This window comes from Alternaria dauci, chromosome 3 (assembly GCF_042100115.1).
Source record: "Alternaria dauci strain A2016 chromosome 3, whole genome shotgun sequence".
NCBI classification, from domain to species: domain Eukaryota; kingdom Fungi; phylum Ascomycota; class Dothideomycetes; order Pleosporales; family Pleosporaceae; genus Alternaria; species Alternaria dauci.
Window position 1 is genome coordinate 2,386,675 of NC_091274.1, and position 20,274 is coordinate 2,406,948.

General features: G+C 52.7%; 7 protein-coding genes across 7 annotated transcripts; 3 read left to right on the forward strand and 4 right to left on the reverse strand.

Annotated features, from left to right (window-relative positions):
• Positions 1-131: 131 nt before the first annotated feature.
• On the reverse strand, positions 132-490 carry ACET3X_004435 (uncharacterized protein; the record flags this gene model as incomplete). The annotated part of the gene is made up of 2 exons (XM_069450639.1): positions 132-289; positions 340-490. The coding sequence occupies 2 exons, from the start codon at positions 488-490 to the stop codon at positions 132-134; spliced, it is 309 nt and encodes a 102-aa protein (XP_069308413.1).
• A 779-nt stretch (positions 491-1,269) lies between these two features.
• Positions 1,270-3,381, forward strand: ACET3X_004436 (uncharacterized protein; the record flags this gene model as incomplete). Its single annotated transcript, XM_069450640.1, has 1 exon — positions 1,270-3,381. One exon carries the CDS (start codon positions 1,270-1,272, stop codon positions 3,379-3,381), a length of 2,112 nt encoding a protein of 703 aa, XP_069308414.1.
• A 792-nt stretch (positions 3,382-4,173) lies between these two features.
• On the reverse strand, positions 4,174-5,392 carry ACET3X_004437 (uncharacterized protein). Its single transcript, XM_069450641.1, has 2 exons — positions 4,461-5,392; positions 4,174-4,410 (listed from the first exon to the last, which is right to left on the reverse strand). The coding sequence occupies exons 1-2, from the start codon at positions 5,044-5,046 to the stop codon at positions 4,286-4,288; spliced, it is 711 nt and encodes a 236-aa protein (XP_069308415.1). The 5' UTR covers positions 5,047-5,392; the 3' UTR covers positions 4,174-4,285.
• A 141-nt stretch (positions 5,393-5,533) lies between these two features.
• ACET3X_004438 (uncharacterized protein) lies at positions 5,534-8,925 on the forward strand (the record flags this gene model as incomplete). The annotated part of the gene is made up of 3 exons (XM_069450642.1): positions 5,534-5,645; positions 5,713-6,278; positions 6,336-8,925. The coding sequence occupies exons 1-3, from the start codon at positions 5,562-5,564 to the stop codon at positions 8,923-8,925; spliced, it is 3,240 nt and encodes a 1,079-aa protein (XP_069308416.1). The 5' UTR covers positions 5,534-5,561.
• A 5,557-nt stretch (positions 8,926-14,482) lies between these two features.
• ACET3X_004439 (uncharacterized protein) lies at positions 14,483-15,188 on the forward strand (the record flags this gene model as incomplete). The annotated part of the gene is made up of 3 exons (XM_069450643.1): positions 14,483-14,717; positions 14,796-15,009; positions 15,155-15,188. The coding sequence occupies 3 exons, from the start codon at positions 14,483-14,485 to the stop codon at positions 15,186-15,188; spliced, it is 483 nt and encodes a 160-aa protein (XP_069308417.1).
• A 1,505-nt stretch (positions 15,189-16,693) lies between these two features.
• ACET3X_004440 (uncharacterized protein) lies at positions 16,694-17,383 on the reverse strand (the record flags this gene model as incomplete). The annotated part of the gene is made up of 1 exon (XM_069450644.1): positions 16,694-17,383. The coding sequence occupies one exon, from the start codon at positions 17,381-17,383 to the stop codon at positions 16,694-16,696; it is 690 nt and encodes a 229-aa protein (XP_069308418.1).
• A 1,397-nt stretch (positions 17,384-18,780) lies between these two features.
• ACET3X_004441 (uncharacterized protein) lies at positions 18,781-19,882 on the reverse strand. Its single transcript, XM_069450646.1, has one exon. It carries the CDS (start codon positions 19,716-19,718, stop codon positions 18,942-18,944), a length of 777 nt encoding a protein of 258 aa, XP_069308419.1. The 5' UTR covers positions 19,719-19,882; the 3' UTR covers positions 18,781-18,941.
• Positions 19,883-20,274: the final 392 nt, after the last annotated feature.

Here is a 20,274-nt window from a genome sequence, read left to right on the forward strand (position 1 = left end):
CAGATTCGCAATGCATGCTTTGGCGTTATGAGTAGTTTTGAATGCACAACATGTGTGGCGTGGATGCTCTATTTGATTCGCATTATGCTATGGTATAGTAGCTATAGCTTGGCCGTCGACGTTGCAGGTAGTCATACGGCACCAGCCTCCTTGAGAAGGTTTTTGAGCTGACCCTTCTTGGACTGCAAGTCACTGTTTCCACCAATGTGCTTCTGGGCGATGAAGATGTTGGGTACGGTGGTCTGGCCAGTCATTTCGCCGAGAGTAGACTGGATAGCTGAGCCGTCGTCTATGCGCCTGTTAGCCGCTGCTGGCCAGATAGCTGCCGAGCCTACATACCAACTTGGTCCAACTCAATCGCGTAGAACTTTGCGCCGCTGTCGCTGAGCAACTGCTTGGCCTGGCGACAGTAGGGGCAGTACGACTTTGAGAAGACGGCGACGGGGTTCTCGTCGATGATGGACTGGACCTTTGTCTTTGTGGCGGACATTGTGGCGGGCGAGGGGGCGCGCGTGAAGAAGTGGCGCAGGAAGGAAATTTTGGCGGTTGTTTGGAGTTGCTGGAGGTGGGTGAGTACTGTGTTTAGTAGTGAAGGGTGGTGGTAGTGGGGGCAAGTGTACTTATGCGTGGATGATGGGATGTCGAAGTTTGACAGAGAGAGTCTAGATGGCTGTGTGTTTGTGAGCTTGGTGTATGCAGATGTGTGTAGAAGTGGTGATTAGTGATGTGCAGCGTGCCCCCCACAGTAGCACACGTTCTCGATGGCAAATGATGCAATGGCTCGTGAAAGACGGGCTGCGCTAGATGCCGTCGGAGATGGATCGGCGATGTGAAGTGATGACAAAGAGCCCTGATAGAAAAGGACAGGGGTCAGAGGCGCGGTTTTGGCCATGACGCGTTCGGCTGGATGCGACGCGGACGAATGTAGGGACCTAGCTTGCACACATGTTTCGGTGTCTTTGATGCCAAGCAGTCCGCCGTGAGGCTCGAAGAGTGAGAGAAATCATTCAGTACTATAGATGAAAAGATGCTAGTCCAGAGGTAAAGAAGAGTTGGAATCAGAAACAGAAGCCGGAAAGCACAGCGGGTCGCGTACCTTCCGCATTCCGAGACTGAGCGTTCCGACGCTTCCACGCCATCGCAACAACTGTCAGACTGTTCTTTGGTTCCCGCCATCCCAAGGCATCCATTCACCCTCACCACACATATCCATCCATCAACTAGCTGCACACCCGCGCTTCTTATGCGCACGTCGTACCACACGCCACGATGACGTCCTCAGCGGCCGGATCAACCGCCTTCTTCGTCCTCTCCCTACTCTCCATATGCGGCGCCGTTCTGCTCCTCCTCCGCTACTATCTCCCGCTTCGCACAACACCCGCATACGTCGTCGTACCCGTTTTCTTGGCAATAGCGCTGCCGGCCAGCATCGTCGTACTCCTGCCTATCGATCTCGCGAGTAGTGCTGGACTAGACACAACGGACGGCGCAAGAGGAATATGGCTGAGCGACACGGTTGTGTACAAGGCATGGCGCATCATATACTGGCTCACGTTTGCGCTTACGTGGGCCATCTTGCCCATGCTAGGCGAGTACTGCGATAGTGGGTATAGAGAGCCTAAAGCGAGGTTGCAGTATGCGCTTAGGAGCAATGGCCGGTACTGGCTCATTGTGGCTGGGTGCAGCATCATTGGCTCGATATACTTGCTTCTGTGGAACGGATTCCATGTCGACACCTTCAAGAGCCTGGTTATGGCGCTGGCGTATACGTGGGGTCTGATACTGGGCATCTACCTTATGGGCCATGGACTTGTCGCGTTCCCTAGGAGCTTGTTTCGATACGCCAGTGTTAGCGAGAGATTGAAGAGGATACAAAGTCAGGCGCCCAAGGTTCACGACAAGTTGACCGAGGCATTGGAAAAGTTGGACCAGTACGAGTACCAGGTTGTGCAGCTCAAGCAGAGAAAAAATGGTACTGCGCGCGAGTTTCAAGAATGGATTGACGAGCTAGCGGAGAAGGGCAACCTTCCAGAGAACAGGGCTGGTGCTGTTGGACGTATGGGCACAGCAACAGTGCCTCCTGTCATCACCGAGAGATACCTGGCGGACCTGACGAGGAAGCTGAAGCGGGCACGCCACGCGAAATGCCGATTCGAGAACGAATGGGACCATGTTGTACAAAGGGCAGTCAGGACGCAGGCCATCCTCGATTCGAAAGCCAGCAAACATCTTGAGTTCAAGGGCGCCGCGTTACCAGCCTCAAGGGGACCGTTCGATCGCATCACAATCCTCACACCATTCACGCGCTACCACCTACACGTCCACGTCATCCCCGCTCTGGCCTACGTGTCCTGGGCCATCACAATCCTCGCCTCCATCTCCATCGTCTGGTCAGAATGCGTGCGCGAAGCCCAGGACTTTGGTGGGCCAAAACTCTCCATCATCGGCTGGACTGTCGTACACCGCCATGAAAACGGCCGGTCGTCGGTCGGCTTCAACAGCCAGATAATCGCTGCTGCCTGGCTGTGCTACATGTGCATTTGCGCCTTCTACAGTCTCACCGAGGTTAAGATCTGGGGTAACAGAGCGCTTGTACGAAGAAACACATATCAAGAGTCTGCGACCTGGTACGGTCTCCAAGTCGCCAAGTTGACCGTTCCGTTGAGCTACAACTTCCTCACCATGACAGACAAGAACATCTGGAAGGGCACCATGTTCTACAAGTTCCTCGGCCGCCTTATCGTTCTCACACCGCTCGGCGAAGGCTTCAGTGCATTCTTCCCCATCTTCATCCTCGTACCCGTCTTCGCTACAGCCTTCGGACTCTACGGCAAAGTGAAGAACATCTGTGGCTTCGGAGACCTACTCGACGACGAAGAGGACGCGCCAGGAAACTACGCTGGCACTGGCTCATGGCGTGAAGGTCGCGCATTGATCGAACGCGAACTCCAAGGTGCAAGTGGAAACGTCCTAGGCCTTTCCCACCGAACAAACACCAGCCCGCCAAATGAACGATACACGGACACACCGGCACCGTCATCATCATCTAGCCTTCCTACCACGACCGCAGCAGCAGCAGCAGCAAACAGCGGCTCAAGCACCACACGCCCTTCAATAACTCGTCCCGACCGCCGACGCCCCGCAGTCGAAGACGAAGAGGACGAAGGTAACTTTTTTGAAAACTTTGCTTCAAGAGTCAAAAACACTTTCGACACCAACGACTTCTCCTTCCCCCGACCTAAGTGGCTGGGTGGTGACGACGAAGAAGTCGAGGCTGGACGTGGTAGTAGAAGACCGCTGGACCGAGGTGATGGGGATCGTGGAAGTGGGTTCTTGAGTCTATTTGGTGGAAGGGCAGACGAGGGGAGGGTGAGGCTGTAAGCTTTCATGCTGTTACTTTGATGGGCATTGCGATGGTGTTTTGGAATAGACATTCGGGATTTCTGATGGAATTGTAGGATTATTGGGTATACGGGTTATGATGGGTGCGCGGCTGCGCTTTACATATATTTAATAAGGATATTTTTATCTTCCAGACTTGGGTGCCGTGGTGACTGGGATGACTTGTGTTGGTGGGAGGTCAGCTCAACTTTCTTGTATCCTCAGTGCGATGTAGCTGCCAACAGTGTGCAGAGATGGTATCGAGAAGGACTCGTTGATTGCTTTGTTCTACAGTGATGTTCGAAGCAGTCTGGTTAGGCACCATATAGGTGTACGCAAGCTTGCCATTGGCCGTTTTGCCTTCGGTGCCCCTCTCCTGTGCATCCAACAATTACAGCCATCGATACCTCCAATCCCTGTTGCCAGAAAGTCACCGGCCCAGTCTTCCGGAAATTATATTTCAAAAGCGATTTTTAAAGTTTTGGATGTCTTAACTTCGAGTGTGGTACGCGTGTTGATAGCCAGGTTCGCGCAGTAAAAGTGAAAAGACATCGCTAGCTCAATCAGGTGTCGACTGATAGAAGTGCAGTACCAGTCGAAGGCGGTAGTGTGAGGAGCGTGATGTTCGACCAAGCTTCAGAAGGCATGATATACACAGCATGTGTGTTCCTTGGTAATAGTACTTGTACGCTTAAGATCAGATAGGCATAATTTGTGGTGGCTGAGTGGCATATCTGTAGTTGTAGAGGGGACTGTAGCCTGCACAGGGGTTTTTTTTTGAACAGCAAGAAATCGCGATGTCATCCTGACAGGGCCTCTATTTAGAATTAAGCAAGGATATGTGCGGTATCGTCAGACCAAAGTAGCTATCAACATGGTGTTTGAAGTCGGTTCGCAGGAATGTCTAGCACATCAACACGACTACAGGAACCACCAAGAATAGCAATGAAAACATTCTTTCATTACTGTGCACATGGGTGCTTGCAGCACTTTTCGTCATACTGATGGCGCCGCTGTTATCCACGACTTCTACTCGTATGTCAGCGCATCGGAACGCGCAGAGTGCGGAGAGTACTTACGACTGCTGATGGCACCGTTCTGTTGCAACATGGCATCGCTGTTACAGAGAGCCATCAGCGTGGCGTTGGTCTTGAGCTCCTGTAGCTTCAACGACGCCTTTTCAAACTTTTGTTGTAACTTCTGTTTCTGTTCGTCGTCGAGCAAGTCCGCAACAGGTCCTTGGTTGAGACCAGTCTGACCATCTGTCAAATTCACCAGCTTTTCCAACGTGTCCAGCACCTTGCATTCGCGAACGGCGTCGCGTTGCGCATTCAGAGTGTCACATTCGGCTACGAGAGTCGAGTTAGATTGCAGTTCGTCGAGTTTGGCAGTTATATCAGCACTGTTGCTTTTGATCCAGTCGATGCGCTCTTGGGCAAGTTTGGCAGGTATGCTCGTCGCGTCCAGCGCGGTGTCGTTTTTGGCGATTTCATTGAGCTTCGTCAATGTACGTAGGCGTTTGCATGTCTTGTCGATGTCGACTTGCCTAGTAGTGTTGACGGTGTCGTCGCCTCTCCAAAGCCCAAGAGATGGATTGGTAGTCCAGGCGGTTGAGGTAGTGACAAGTGCAAGGGAGAGACCGGCAAGTAACCTTGGAAACTGCATCGCGAGCCGAAAATCATAAGTATATAATGAAAACACCCAGTAGAGAATGAGATGTGGCGGCAGTCATGTTGGCTCGGGATCGTGCCTCATTATCGACTAGAGCTGTCAATGTTTCATTTCATGCTCGGATGCCGCAGAGCCACAACGAATTCCCAGCTATGCGACGTTTCATGGCATGTATGCTCCGACGCTTCTAGTTCCGATGAAAGCAGCAGATCTCATAGTCAAGGTATCCCGGATGCAGTTCCTGGGGAGTGCGCGGACGAGTGGACCCGCTTGAGATGGATAGAGAGAGAGAACAAGGCGTTGATGTAGTCGTGCATTGTTTGGGTGTTGCGGAGCTAGGAACAACGACAGCATGAATGCACAGTTGAGAGTCGTCTTGGTGTGGCGGGGTGGTGGTATCGATAGTAGGGCTGAGTCACGCTAATGGCGGGGATCGGAGGAGTCAACTCCAGGGCTCTAGAAAAAGATTCCCCGCCACGGCCGACGCTCAGCAACACTACGCCGCCACCATGTCTATCGAGTTTCCGAGGGAGGAAGAGCGCATCCTCGCGCGCTGGAGGGAGATTGACGCCTTCCTGAGGCAGGTCGAGCTGGTGAGCGTCCACCCCACAGCCTGTCCACGGCAAGCACGTGTGGTCGACAGTTGCTGATGCATTACAGTCGAAAGGAAAGCAGCCATATACTTTCTACGATGGACCGCCTTTCGCGACCGGATTGCCGCATTACGGCCATCTTCTCGCCTCGACGATCAAAGACATCATCCCCCGCTACTGGACCATGAAAGGCCGCTATGTCGAACGACGCTTCGGCTGGGACACCCACGGTGTGCCCATTGAGTATGAGATTGACAAGGAGCTGGGCATGTCGGGACGCGACGCCGTCAAGGAAATCGGAATCGCCGAGTACAACAAAAAGTGCCGGGCGATTGTCATGCGATATTCGACCGAGTGGAGGTCCACCATTGACCGTCTGGGCCGCTGGATCGACTTCGACAACGACTACAAGACCATGGACACTAGCTTCATGGAGTCGGAGTGGTGGGTCTTCAAGCGCTTGTTCGAGAAGGGCGCTGTGTACAAGGGCTATAAAGTCATGCCATACAGTACCGCCTTGGCCACGCCCCTCAGCAACTTTGAGGCCACACAGAACTACAAGGACGTTCAAGATCCGGCAGTTGTCGTCACATTCCCGCTTCTGGACGACCCAAACACATGTATGCTGGCATGGTGAGTTGCTCGAACTCCACGTAATTCGACTGGCATGCGCTAACCCGGCCTGATTAGGACCACAACTCCATGGACACTTCCTTCAAACACCGGCCTCTGCGCGCATCCTGATTTCGAATACATCAAGATTCTCGACGAAGCATCCGGCAAACACTACATCCTGCTCGAGGCACTACTACGCACACTCTACAAGGACCCCAAGAAGGCCAAGTTCAAGATTGTCGAGAAGCTGAAGGGCAAGGACATGTTGGGCTGGAAATACGAGCCGCTGTTCGACTACCTCTACGACGAGTTCAAGGACTACGGCTTCAAGGTCGCCAACGATACCTACGTTACGGCAGACAGCGGTGTGGGCATTGTCCACCAGGCACCTGCATACGGAGAGGACGATTACCGCGTTGCTAAGGCCCACGGTGTCATCTCTGATGCCCGGCCACCACCCAACCCGGTCGACGACCAGGGTCGCTTCACGTCAGTTGTCCGCGATTTCGAGGGACAACATGTCAAGGCCGCAGACAAAGGCATTATCAAGCATCTGAAGGGCACCGGCCGCTTGATTGTCGACTCACAGCTTCTCCACAGTTATCCCTTCTGTTGGCGATCCGACACACCTCTGATCTACCGGACTGTTCCCTCATGGTTCGTCAAGATCCAGGACATTGTTCCGCAAATGTTGGAGAACATTGCTGGTTCGCACTGGGTCCCTTCATTCGTCAAGGAGAAGCGCTTCGCCAACTGGATCACCAACTCACCCGATTGGGCTGTGTCACGAAACCGTTTCTGGGGTACACCGCTTCCGTTGTGGGTCAGCGACGACGGCAAAGAGGTGGTTTGTGTTGGCAGTGTGGAGGAGCTGAAGAAGCTCAGTGGATACGAGGGCGAGCTGACCGATATCCACCGGGATAAGATTGACCACATCACTATACCCAGCAAAGACGGCAAGGGCGTACTGCGAAGAACAGAGGAAGTCTTCGACTGTTGGTTCGAGTCTGGTTCCATGCCCTACGCCAGTGCGCACTACCCATTCGAGAACGTGGAGCAATTCGAGAAGTCTTTCCCTGGTGACTTCATCGCCGAAGGTCTTGACCAAACGCGTGGTTGGTTCTACACACTTACAGTCCTTGGAACACACCTCTTCGGCAAACTACCTTTCAAGAACTGTGTCGTTAACGGCATCGTACTCGCGGAAGATGGAAAGAAGATGTCGAAGCGTCTGAAGAACTACCCCGACCCCAACTTGATCATGAGCAACTACGGGTCTGATGCGCTGCGGTTGTATCTCATCAACTCACCTGTCGTTCGTGCTGAGACACTACGATTCAAGGAGGCAGGAGTCAAGGAGATCGTTTCCAAGGTCCTTCTGCCTCTCTGGAACAGCTACCAGTTCTTCGAGCAACAAGTATCACTGCTGAAGAAGGTTGCTGAACTGGACTTTGTGTTCGACCCCGAGGCTGGAAAGACCAACAAGAACGTGCTTGACCGATGGATCCTCGCGTCCTGCCAGTCGCTATTGAAGTTTGTAAACGAGGAGATGGCTGCGTACAGGTTGTACACCGTGGTTCCGCGGTTACTGGAGCTCATCGACAACACGACAAACTGGTACATTCGTTTCAATCGACGCCGGTTGAAGGGTGAGCACGGTCTGGAGGACACCAAACACGCGCTCAACACTCTATTCGAAGTTCTCTACACACTCTGCCGTGGTCTCGCGCCCTTCACACCATTCATCACAGACAACATTTACCTGCGATTACAACCGCACATCCCCAAAGAACTGCATGTAGAAGACAACCGGAGTGTCCACTTCCTTCCCTTCCCAGAAGTGCGCGAAGAGCTGTTTGACGAGGATGTCGAACGCCAGGTTAAGCGCATGCAGTCAGTCATCGAGCTTGGTCGTATCTGCCGAGACCGTGCGAACAAGGGTCTGAAGATTCCTCTAAAGACTCTGGTAGTCATCCACCCAGAGCAACAATACCTTGATGACATCAAGTCGCTGGAGAACTACATCCTGGAAGAGTTGAACGTCCGGGATCTGGTACTGTCAAGCGACGAGGAGAAGTACAACGTCCAGTATTCTGCATCGGCCGACTTCTCCGTTCTCGGTAAGAAGCTGAAGAAGGATGCCATCAAGGTCAAGAAGGCGCTGCCAAACCTCAAGAGCCAGGAGATCAAGGACTATCTGAAGAGCGGCGAAATCGTCGTGGACGGTATCAAGCTCGAGGCCGAAGATCTGATGGTCAAGCGTGGTCTGGCCAAGGACTCCAGCAACAAGGACCAAGAGTTCAACACGGACAACGATGTCCTCATTCTCCTCGACGTTGCTTCCTACCCAGAGCTCGAGCAAGAAGGTCTCGCGCGTGAGGTCATCCGCCGCGTACAAGATCTTCGCAAGAAGGCTGGCTTAGTGCCGACTGACGATGTAGGCATGGAGTACCGTGTGCTGACCGACCCAGAGAATGTGGGTTTGGAGAAGGCATTTGAGAACCAGGGAGCACTGTTTGAGAAGGCTCTACGGAGACCTGTGGACAAGCACGTCATCACTGAGCTTGACGGCAAGATACCAGAGAACAGCAACGAGAAGGTCATCGCAGAGGAGGAGCAAGAGCTCCACAAGGCGACTTTCATGTTGCGGTTGATCAAGTTATGATAGCGTTTGGATGTGATTTGATAGCATGATGGCGTGAGGTGAATTGTTGACGGAATGGAATTCAAATGTCAAAGTTTATGTCAAAACGCCTTTGTATGCTTCGTGTGTTGAAAAAGCAGCCGCTCCTGCTACTACCGTTGCTTATACGCCTTCTGTCATGGGTTCAGCTGTTGATACCTCTATACACTTTGAGTGACAATACTCACCAGATAACACTCCTTCAGCTTCATGAACTCATTGACGCACATGTCTTTCCGCACGTTGTTGTAGTCTGCGAATATGCATTTGCCGTATACTGAGCTCTGTATTGCGTTAGGAAAGTTCTGAGCGTGACTGATCACATCGAGGGGCTTAACATGCCTCTTTGGAGCATTTTGCTGCCGCCGTGGCGAGTTTATCGATAGGGCGAGTTCGGCCAGGCATTTCGATAAGCAGTTTTGATCTTATCCCACTCAAGCTCGCAGGAATATATCCAGGAGGCACGTCACCTCAAGATTTATACAGTGTCTCCAAACATGGCGAAGTGCCACCTCGATGAGGTCAACGACGAGGGCCCACTTGACTAAAGGCTTGGCGCCGCCTGCTTCACGAACGCGGGCGGCCAACCACTCGAACAACAAAGCGCGTCGCTGCAACGCCAGAAGCGGGCGCACAACGGCATCTCTTTTTCACTCTACTCCTTTATGCTCAACCGTTGCGTGCCTCCTTCACGACTTTTACGCATGTTGTTTTTGGATTGCTGTTGCGATAATTCCTCCCGGCTACTTCCATGTTGTCGCGAACGCGCCGGAGACGAACGAGTCGCGTACACGAATGCTATCCTCCATGAGCCGGAATGGAGCTGATCCGAGGGCTATAACGAGCGACGACCTTTTGCGGGATGAAGGTGGGACAAACTATGAAGAACTACACCCAGAATCATACTAACCTCGCAGCAGTCTCCGAGGCCATCCACGACATTGTTCGTCGCGCACAAGACTCCCACGATGGATCCACCAACGCTCTCTTCGTCGCATACGATGAATACATCAAGGACTACCATCCGTCGCCCAGTGACGCCGCTCTCTACTACAGTTTCCTGCTGCGCATGCAGGGATATGAACGGGCTGGCGAGGACTTGATGTCGCGCCTTTTCCGCGTGATCAAGGAGGGCTTTGGTCTCGACGCAGAGCTTGACGATGAAGAGGGTACCAATGTCGCGAAAAACCTCGACGCGCCGCGTGGAGGAGCGCAGGCGAGCTTGGGACGATATTCGCGGACTGGCAGCTTTGACTCATTCCTTGACGGCACGGCAGACAAAGTGGCAGGCACCGACCATGGCGACTTGGCTGTGCGTCCGAGGAGAGCGTCGCAGCAGGATGGTCCGAATGGCCATAGCAACAAGGCGAGCCACCGTCGCGCGACATCCGACACCGAAGCGCATTCGTACCGGCCAGCACAACTCCCTGCTCGTCCCAGAGTCAATGGCACTGCGCCTCGCCGCACAAGTTCTGGGCCGCAACCGCCAGTCCATAAGCGTAGCGCTTCTGTCTCGAGTCGCGGCAGTCTGCGAATTCGAAGAGGTGGACCCACCCACTCATACAGGACGACTGGCACTCACGATGCAGATGAGAGCGATTTCACTGACCGCACGGCGAGCCTCGACCTCTCCTCCATTCAGATTCCAGGAGTCAATGCGCCGATACCTAACGATCCTTACGACTCCCCACACCAGCGCCGCCTGCAACAATCGCAACCACCCCCACACCAGCCCTATGTTCCCGAGCCGTTTCGACTATCAGATACCCGATTGATGGACGATGCGGAAACTTTCGAACACCAGCGGGTACACAGGGTAAAGAGGGCGTGTTTTGGAGTATGGCGCAATCGCACGCACGATCGCATGAATCTGCGCGACGACATGGAGAGAGCTGCCATCGCTTTCGATCGCCGCGTCTTGCTCAGGGCCTCCCTCTTGCAGCTACGCGACACAGCGCTCGTGAGGCGTTCTGGTCGAGAGACTAACCGCTTCTTCGAACGGCTAGAAACTCGTGCAGACAAGGCTCGCAGCCTCTTCCTGCTCACCAAAGCCTTCACACACTGGGCAAAGTGCGCCGAAGATGAGGTTCAGCGTACATCAGTCGCGCGACGGCACATTCTACGCACTCGCTTCTTCAATGGCTGGCGCGACATCACAGCAGTCAACGAGCTCAAGATCCAGCACTTTGCCCTGGCCAAATTCCTCTCCATATGGCGAACACGCGCAGCAGAAGTGCGGGACAGGGACCAGTTCGCCGAATCCTATTATGAAGGGAAGATTGTCAGGAAGTCGTGGAATGCCCTGAACAACGAGTACCTCAACAGAGGTGCAGCAAATTGGCATGACACAAGAACAGCAAGAACCACGCTGCAGAAATGGCGCGAAATTACCGAGATCATGATGGAGCGGAATGTATGGGCAACCGATCGACGAGACGGGATGCTCCTGCGGAAGACATTGCAGACCTGGCAGCAGAAGACAGTGGCAGAAAATGCTCTGCAGTCGCAAGCGGACCAATTCCGACGCATCTCCCTCCTCTCAACGGCACTCCATACACTTCAGAAGCAGGCGCAGCTTGGGCCACTATCGCGCCAGGTCCAAGCGCGTGTCAACGGTCGCTTGCTTCGTGCGAAGCTCCAAGACTGGCACAAAGACACTCAGCTATCACGTCAAGCACGCAATGTTGACCGCATGCGCGTCTTGCGCAACGCTTATACTGCCTGGAACGACAGGCTGCGCATCAAAGCGCTGGAAGATCGAATCAATGACCGTGTCATTGTCGAGTGCTTGTATAAATGGACTTTGGCATCTCGAGTATCCCTCTTCCAGCGTGTTCATGATCGGCAGCTCAAAGAGTCGATATTCTTATCCTGGGTCACCAAGACCAATCAGCGCGTTAACACTCTTGATACTGCGGAGATTCGGTTCGCCCAGTTCAAGCGTGCTCAGCTGATGCGGACATGCTTGCGTAAGATGGAAACCATCACTACAGAGAGGCGACGGGAGCAGTTTGCTATCTTAGCAGAGTATCAGCAAAAGCTCAAGCAGCGTACATTCGATAAACTCAAGGAGAGGCTAGCGCATTTCCAAGAGTTGAAACAATGGTCGGCCGATGCGCGCTTCTACGTTCTTAGCAAGCATACTCTAAAGACATGGAGCGAAGCCACCCAACACGCACGTCGCAACCGCAGACGCGACACGTACTCCCAAGTCCGTAGAACGGTCAAAACGAATCTTGTGCGCAGAGTCTTTCAGCACTGGAGAGATAAGGCAAATCACGTCGCGGTGCTGACACAAAGAGCAAACGACATGATCGAACATCGCACTCTTCAAACCAGTGGTACCATCATGCATCAATGGCACGATAACACGCTCATCCTTCGCCAACAGAATGCTCAAGCCGTGAGCCTCTATGCCTTCCGACTTTCCGCTCGTTACTTTGCTATTTGGTCTCAACGCATGGACCTTATCAATACACTCGAACATCAAGCTGTGGCTTTGCGGCAGGAAAGCACGGAGATTGTTGCTACGGGTGCTCTCAAGAAGATGGGCTGGCGACTTTGGAACTTCCAAAGACAAGAGGACAATGCGAGAGCGTTATTTGAGAGGAATTTTGAGAAACATGTTAGAGCCATGATTCGTTTCTGGGCAGAGCGGGCCACAGAACGGCTTGGCCACCGGCCTGTGAGTCCCACGCCTACTAGCAGGTCCAGAGGACGAAAACACGATGATGGCGATGGCACCGGCGGCCATGGCAATAACGGAGACTTCCACAACCGCGATGGTGACAACGATCCGGGGCAAGCAGGCCTTCAGTCATTAGGTGCCGAAACGCAACGACTAGAGGCGTGGACAGCTTTCGACGAGAGCGCTCTAGGTCTAGATAATGATCTCGACCTATCCCTCTCCCTCACACCAGAACAACCGCCACGACAGCCAACCTTCACCCCCAATCCCTACGCTCCTGATCCTTCTCCTGCGTCAATCCGTCCACTAGGCTCCATCCTGCGCCGACCAAACACGTACCCACAACCGCAATCTGCTGTCCGGCCACCGCCAGCTACCATTATAGAAGACGACGAGTCCGACCTCGACTTTGGCGAGGGCGCACAATCGACCTTTTGGTCTGGGACGCCTATGCCACCTCCTCCAAGCAGTAAGCCAGGCTACCTCAAAACACCGAGTAAGCGCAGCATCGTCCGTGCCAAACGTCCTGAGCTACCCCCTAGCCCAGAGAAGCAACATGTCCTGTCTCCTGTACGTCGGCCATTGGGTTCATTGCTAGAACGGGAGAGAGGGTCGCGACTAGGTACTATGAGCGCGCCGCCTATACAGAGTAGTAGAGATAACACGCTTGGGGTTGGTGGTGTGACGAGTTTTGAGAGGAGATTACGAGAAGGTGGATTTGGGGGTAGTGTTGCTGTTGGGGGAAGTGCAATGAGGAGGGGGAGGGGAAGGGGTGGTAAGGCTAGAGTGGGGTTTGGGGAGGTTAGTCAGATGGGGGGATTGTAGTTTTCTTGCATTTTTGGAAGCATCGCGTGGCGTCTGCTAAGGTGGATCGGTTTGGATGTGTTAGGATACCCCATATTGCTTGTCAATGTTATCTGTCTTGTTATATAGGCATGCGTCTACATATCTTTACTTTCCATTGTGTTGACTGTGTATGCATTTCACGAGAATTTGTTTGATTTACTCCCAAAGTCGTCTTTGTAGGCGGTCTACATTTCTTGGGACCTTCGGAGTTCCTTGGACATCACCAAGGTGCCATCAAGAAAGGAGCTATAGAATGCCTTGCGTGGGGTTAGCAAACTCGATCAACATGCCAAAGAAAGGGGTTTCGGGTTCTGGAACATGATTTCCTGTGACAAGCAATACGATATCGAAGGGCCCTTCAAAGGAGAGGCAACGCATGGATATGCTTCAGGAAGAATTTACGGTTCCCAAGATTGAAGAAGGTCTGGACGACATGATCGATCGATATGGTAATGGGAATGCTAAGTTGCGAGATTTGCTGAAGAAGTGTCTAAGTAAGAGCTATAAAGATATGGATATTTGACAAGGTTGTGTTCGGCTACTACAAATCAGCAAGGCCTGATTGAGAAGTACCAGGAGGTATTAAAGGAGGCATACGGGTATAGTATAACCAAATTATCTCGACGCGCTGACCAGGGGCTTATAAGCGCGCATGCAGCTTATGCTGTATGTGAGGGTTACGCCGCAACAGCGGGTATGTAGATGTCAAACTGTTGTTGGTCGACGATCTTGTTTGCAGTTGAGTTGATTCGTCGTTTAATATGAAGAACCCTGCCAATATATGGCCCGCCCTCTCAGTTTGTTTGCTTCGTTTCTGACATCAGCTCATGTTCTGTCCAATGCTTGGTCATTACCGTAGTTTACCTGGTACTCATGCATAAGTCGACATCACCTGGGCATGTCAATACTACGTACCTCTTTCCTCAAAACCTCATCGTATCCACCACACCCTTCTCAGTGATCTTTACCATACTGTACCTAGGTAGGTATCGTATCACCATCAAAATGCGCAAAACCTCGCCCATCTTCCTCGGCATCCTCACTGCCACGCTCACAGCAGCCCAACTGCCCCCAGACTACAACTTCTGCATGGGTGACAAAAGCACATTGGGCCATTGCGACACACTCACCTACGTGGACACTACTCTAGCCGCGGTAAATCCACCAAACGCGACAGAGTGCCAGGAAGCTTGCAGAAGTATCTTTGAAGATGCCGGAGAGTGGATTGTTCACCTAGAAGGTAGAGACGCCACCTTTTCATCATTTCTTACCTCATGTTCAAGTGTTCAATCATGTCAAGACTAACCTCTATGAAAAGGCAAACCAGAAGGTTACCAGCAACACATGCACAACGCGCCCTGCGGATTCAGCATGGGTGCCATTCCTAATACTTCACACGAGTTTTCGTTCGACATGAATAACCAGGATATGGTTGATATCATCGATGAGGCGATTAAGAGATTTGCTGGGTTGCATGGTGGGAAAGTGGCGGCGCAGGGAACGGTGAGATGTGATGGACATGAGGCCATGTGGTACGTCAGTCGGGATGCGCGGTAATGTTCTCCTCTGTTGCCATGTATTGGTGAAACACGTCGGCTCTTGGAACATGCCTTTCCATATCGTCTTGATTGGACTCGAGCCGATGCAACCCAAGTAGTATATCCTAACACGACTCAGCCTCCTCCATAATGCTCTGCAACCCACCAAGTGAATTGACCACAATAACTTTCACGTCTTCCTCTTCGCCTCTCAAGTGTAAAGTTGCCTTACAGATCTTCTCTTTCTCGGCAAGCCATATACATTCTATTCGGGCTTCTGCCGCAGGAATAATGTCCCTTTCCCAGCTGTCCCCTACCACCACCACCTCCCCGCTCTCTAATCTGAGAACCTCCAAAGCCTTAGCAAACAGCCCATCCACCTTCGCCACACCAATTTTGTTCGTCGTGATCAGCTTATCATAATACGCATCCAGGCCCAAAGCAGCGACAGTACGTTCCTGTGAGTCTTGGGGGCCTTCCGTGACAATGGCTATGTTTTTCCCTTTCTGCTTCAAGGCCTGTAGCAGTGGTATCGCGCCTTCTTTGAGCTTTAGGTGCTGTGTAAGTGCTGTTTCGTAGGTGTCGAGTAATGCCTGCATCTGCAGCTCTGTACAGCTTAGATTAAAGGTATCCATGACACCCTGAAAGCGCTCTGCACGGTACTGATGGCTTGTTTTCCCGTCTATGAATGCTGCTGCCGTTTTGGTTTTGAGGACTTTGATATACTCCTCCTTCAGCCCAGCGACTGTGATCGGTTGACCGGACGCAATTCCATAGTTCGTGTGTTGTTCTGCGATGCTATGGAGCGTCGCATCGACGGCAGCGGAAGATGCTTTGCGGAACTCGTGCAGAGTGTCGTCGAGGTCGAAGAAGAACCAAGTTGCTTTCTTGAAGCGTTCAGTCATCTCGTCCTTGTTGAAAGCCGGAAGAGCGTGTAGAATGGCGTTTCTGAAGGCTGTTTAGACACCTCTGGTCTGATCCTAAAAGCATCGGTACAGAGACGAATGTTGTAAGCATACGACGAACGGAATGTGCTTGAAATGAGTAAACGGGGAATCGAGTTTGACTCATCGCTCCTGCTCGATAATATCAACCAGTGAAATTCCCGTCTTTATGTCATATGTGTTGAGGCGGAATGTAATCGAAGTCGCAGGTAGCTAACAAACATAGCGCACGTCGAAGATGCGCCTCGGAATCCGGCACCTGGTTTGGCAAGTGATAACAACATCTTGCAAGGATCCAGATGATGGCGTAACTACCGGAGAGAGTTGCGCAACTCTAGTGTTTGACTCTGCAGAGATCGTTCGGGTTAGCGCGCTTTCCCCGCACACGTAAGTGGGTGTCGTCACTGCCCAGGTGGCAAGTCCAACCGGATCTCGGAGACGTCCGACTAACGATTACACACCCACACATTAGCATTAACGATACGAGTGGCACTTGACGCAAGGAGACGCATCTTCCTCTAGACGGCGTCGAACAGTTGGTGACGAAGTTTACATCGGTGTAGAAACTGGAGGCTAACGGCCAGTCGGATGGCCCGGCTCTTTACTCAAGGCTCTATACTGAACATCACACGAACTTTACACCGAAGACACTGCTAAACCTCGTAAGAATAGAAAGAAATTTATACACTAAACTACTAATCCCATAGCCTTCATGCTCGTCAATCAATACCAAGTTATTCGTGCGGCGCATACCCTCCGGCATTAGGGTCATCAGTAAGCACAACGTAAAAGCCCAAGGGACACAACAGATCGCTTTGCTTAAATGTGAAAGTCGTATCATCGGAGCACAAAGCTCCGCTGACGGTCACCTTGCCGATACCAGGAGGAATCCCACATGGCGCACCATTGACAATGTAGCTGTTGCCCGGCTTGATGACTGGCGGCGGGTTTGGTGGGCTAGGTCCCGGACGCGGTTGGTGGTTGTATGTGGTAACGCCAACCTCTGCGCCAGCATTGATATCGTAACCTGTGAATGTGAAATGTCCAGGGCCTTTGAAGAAGAAAAGACCAGGTGCTTGAGCAAGAGAAGGAAAGTCGAAGACAAGGTTGCAGATCTTGCCTTGGGTGGCGTCGGAGTCCAGCTCAAGGTTGAAGATTGTGCATTTATCTTTGGGAGTAACCGTCGCCCACTCCGTGGCTGGGTATGCTTTGTCGGGGTTTTTGGCAGATATGGGGACGAGTGCTGAGGTGGAGATGCTGCTGCCTTTGGGTAACCTGCCGTCAGGTTGGGCAGGGTTTGCTGGGCATTTGACAAAGTTTTTGAGGACGCTCAAGGTGCGTGGTGTGATATCGCTTGGTGCCGATGTAGCTGGTGCAGCAAGTGCTGTAGCCGGGAAGGCTGAGACAATCGTAAAGGTCTTCATGGCAAAATGGCTGATGCTAATTTGACAGGTTTTGGAAACGGATCAAGGGGGTGTCTTGTAGCTTGCAAATCACAAAGAGCGCGTGAATCATTTGCAGAGGCTCAATCACTCACTTTATACTACTTCTTTTTGATATCGTTAACTCAGCTTGTCATCGCCAGACTGACCTGCATTAGCAAAGCTTATCGAGCATTCGCGCAACAATTGTTACTTTCAACTACCCCTTCAAATGACGAAAATTCTCGTCAGTCAAAGGTAAACTGGCAAGCGAGCATCCTTTGATTCCAAGAACAGCTTCTTCGCTCATGGCTCCAACCCATGCGATTTGCCAGAGACGCCAGGCGTGGGCTCGGTAGCCCGGTAGGTGAGACGTAGCTCGCGAAGTAAGCTCTGTATTCCTGCACGACTGTCTTGACTCTGCTTTCACTTTACTAAAGTCAGAGATGCCTGAAAGGCGTATTGAAGCTATTGGCAGATTGTTTCATGCAGCAAACATTGGATTGTCGGAGCCCCACCTTTTTACCCGTCGACACGGGCATCGAGTAAGCCTTTTACTCAGCTTAATGCGGTCACTGCTTCGGACGCAGTCAGTGGGACATGATTAGCGTTCTGCGTTCCACGGTTGCGTCGCAACAACTGCATCCATATCATGGATTCGCGCGAACAAGTCGAGACCCTGAAGAAGACGCAATTCTGGTGCCTAGTGCCCGCCTAGTGTCTGCCGACCTCGTGCAACCTTCAAGAGGCATAGAGGTGGCGTTCACAGTGCAGCGACGGCTTACGCTTAGTGAAACCACTTTGGCTATCGAAAATTAGCTCGTAGTCCAAACATAGCCCCCAAAGAGTAGCTTGGGAGCTTCTCACGATACCGGACCACGACTGGCCGAGATGAGACATTGGTGCAAAAAGAGAAGGAACGGCGCAGCCGTTGTGTTTTTGATGAATGTGCCGTGAAAGGCGGGCCGCATTGCGTTCTACAACAGCATTCCAGGTTCCCAAGATGGCGTTATGACATCGCATGCTGTGCCATGACCACAAGGCTCGCATGGGAGCCTGCCTCGGATTCGCGGCGACCCTGCCCCATGGTAGCCATGTGCCGGCAGGCCAGAACGAAAATACACACAACGACCTTAGCAATAAAGTTACCTCGGTATGTTCATGGCATGCCTGCGATTACGGGCATGTTGCGTTGACTACAGCCTTGAATTGTGCAATATAGTATAACAATTTGCTGTTGCATGAGAGCAGACGCACTTAAGGACTGCGTCTCAGTGTTGACGGGTGTCAGCAACTCACTCGTGGCAGCTGATAAAAGCATGACCTTGAACAGAAGAAACATATGCATAGGGACGACAGGACCAGTCGACATGAGTCCACGACCAAGAGGCACAGGAGTGTCTGATTTTGTCAAGTTCAATTTCTACCACACCGCCCCAGACTAATTACAATTACCCTTTCCGACACCAAGGATATTTACAGTGAAAATCCATCCCCAATGCAATGTATCATGTAAAGTCATAGCTTGCCCGTGGGCACGCTCAATTGGATGTTATGACATTTACAAGAAGAAAGCAGCGAAAGCACCAACACCGGCAACGAAGCCACCGACGTTGAGAGCAGAGGCAGCACCAGTGAACTCAGCAGGGGTGGAAGGCTTGACGTAGCCACCGGTCTTGGTGGGGTAGCCAGTGCCAGCGGGAGGAGCACCAGTGCCAGCGGGGACAGAGGGGTAGGGAGCACCACCGACGGGGACAGATGGGTAAGGAGCACCGCCGGAAGGCTGGTGAGCACCCGGGACAACGGGGGTGCCGGAAGGCTGGTGAGCACCAGGGACAACGGGGGTGCCGGAAGGCTTGTGGCCACCGGGGACGACGGGAGTACCAGTGGGGTATGGGACAGTGACGGTGATGGTGGTAGAGCTCAAGCAAGAGGTAGTCTCAGCCTCGGGGACCTCAGGGGTCTTGGAGGAGGCAGGGTAAGAGGGAACCTCAGAGGTGGCGTGCTCAGGAACCTCGGGAGTCTTTGTGGACTCGACGGGGTACTCAGCAGGCTTGGAGGGAGTCTCGACGGGGTACTCAGCGGGCTTGGAAGCAGAGGGGGTCTCAACTGGGTACTCGGCGGGCTTGGAAGGAGTCTCAACGGGGTACTCAGCAGGCGCGGAGGGAGTCTCGACTGGGTAGGCAGGGTAGCCAGGAGCAGCAGAAGAGGGCTCAGCAGGGTAGGCAGAGTAAGCCGGGGCGGAGGGGGTGCTGGCGGGCTCAGCAGGGTAGGCACCGTATTGGGGAACGGCGGCAGCAAGGCCAGCGAAGGCAGCGACGGCGAGAGAGTAACGCATTTTGATGGTATTTAGAACTTGAAACGGTAAGGTTGGAAGTGGTGGTTGGTGGAGGTGGAGGTGGTGGAGAGAGTTGGCGAGTGTGTATTATTAATGATAGTATTAGTTGGTAACAACGAATGGACGACTCGAAGGTCAAAGGACTTTAAGCTCGAAAGTTTGGCTGTGAAGTGAAGAAAAACAGCAGGGCGACCATGCTGCAGTGATATATACCGTAGGGAGATTACAGCACGGTAGCGCGGACCGGAAACAAGTGGCCACTGAAAGGGGGACACAGGACACACAGGACGGCGCAACAGGGGCGGAAGCATCTGGGCGCTGCAAGTGGTCTGGCGGATGTCAGGGCTAATGCAGGAACCAAGCTGGCCTGCCGCCCCGCTGGCCACTCGCAGGACGTGCGTACCTGGTGCTAAGACCAGATCGGCAGGTTGGCTGTGGAGGGTTGCGGTGGCTTCTCGTGTTACAGAAATGAACGGCTTGCGCTGGCCGCTCAGTCGAGAGTCTGCTGCTGTTGCTGTCTTGCTGCACCAGGCCAGCGGCTGTTGTTCTAGTCACG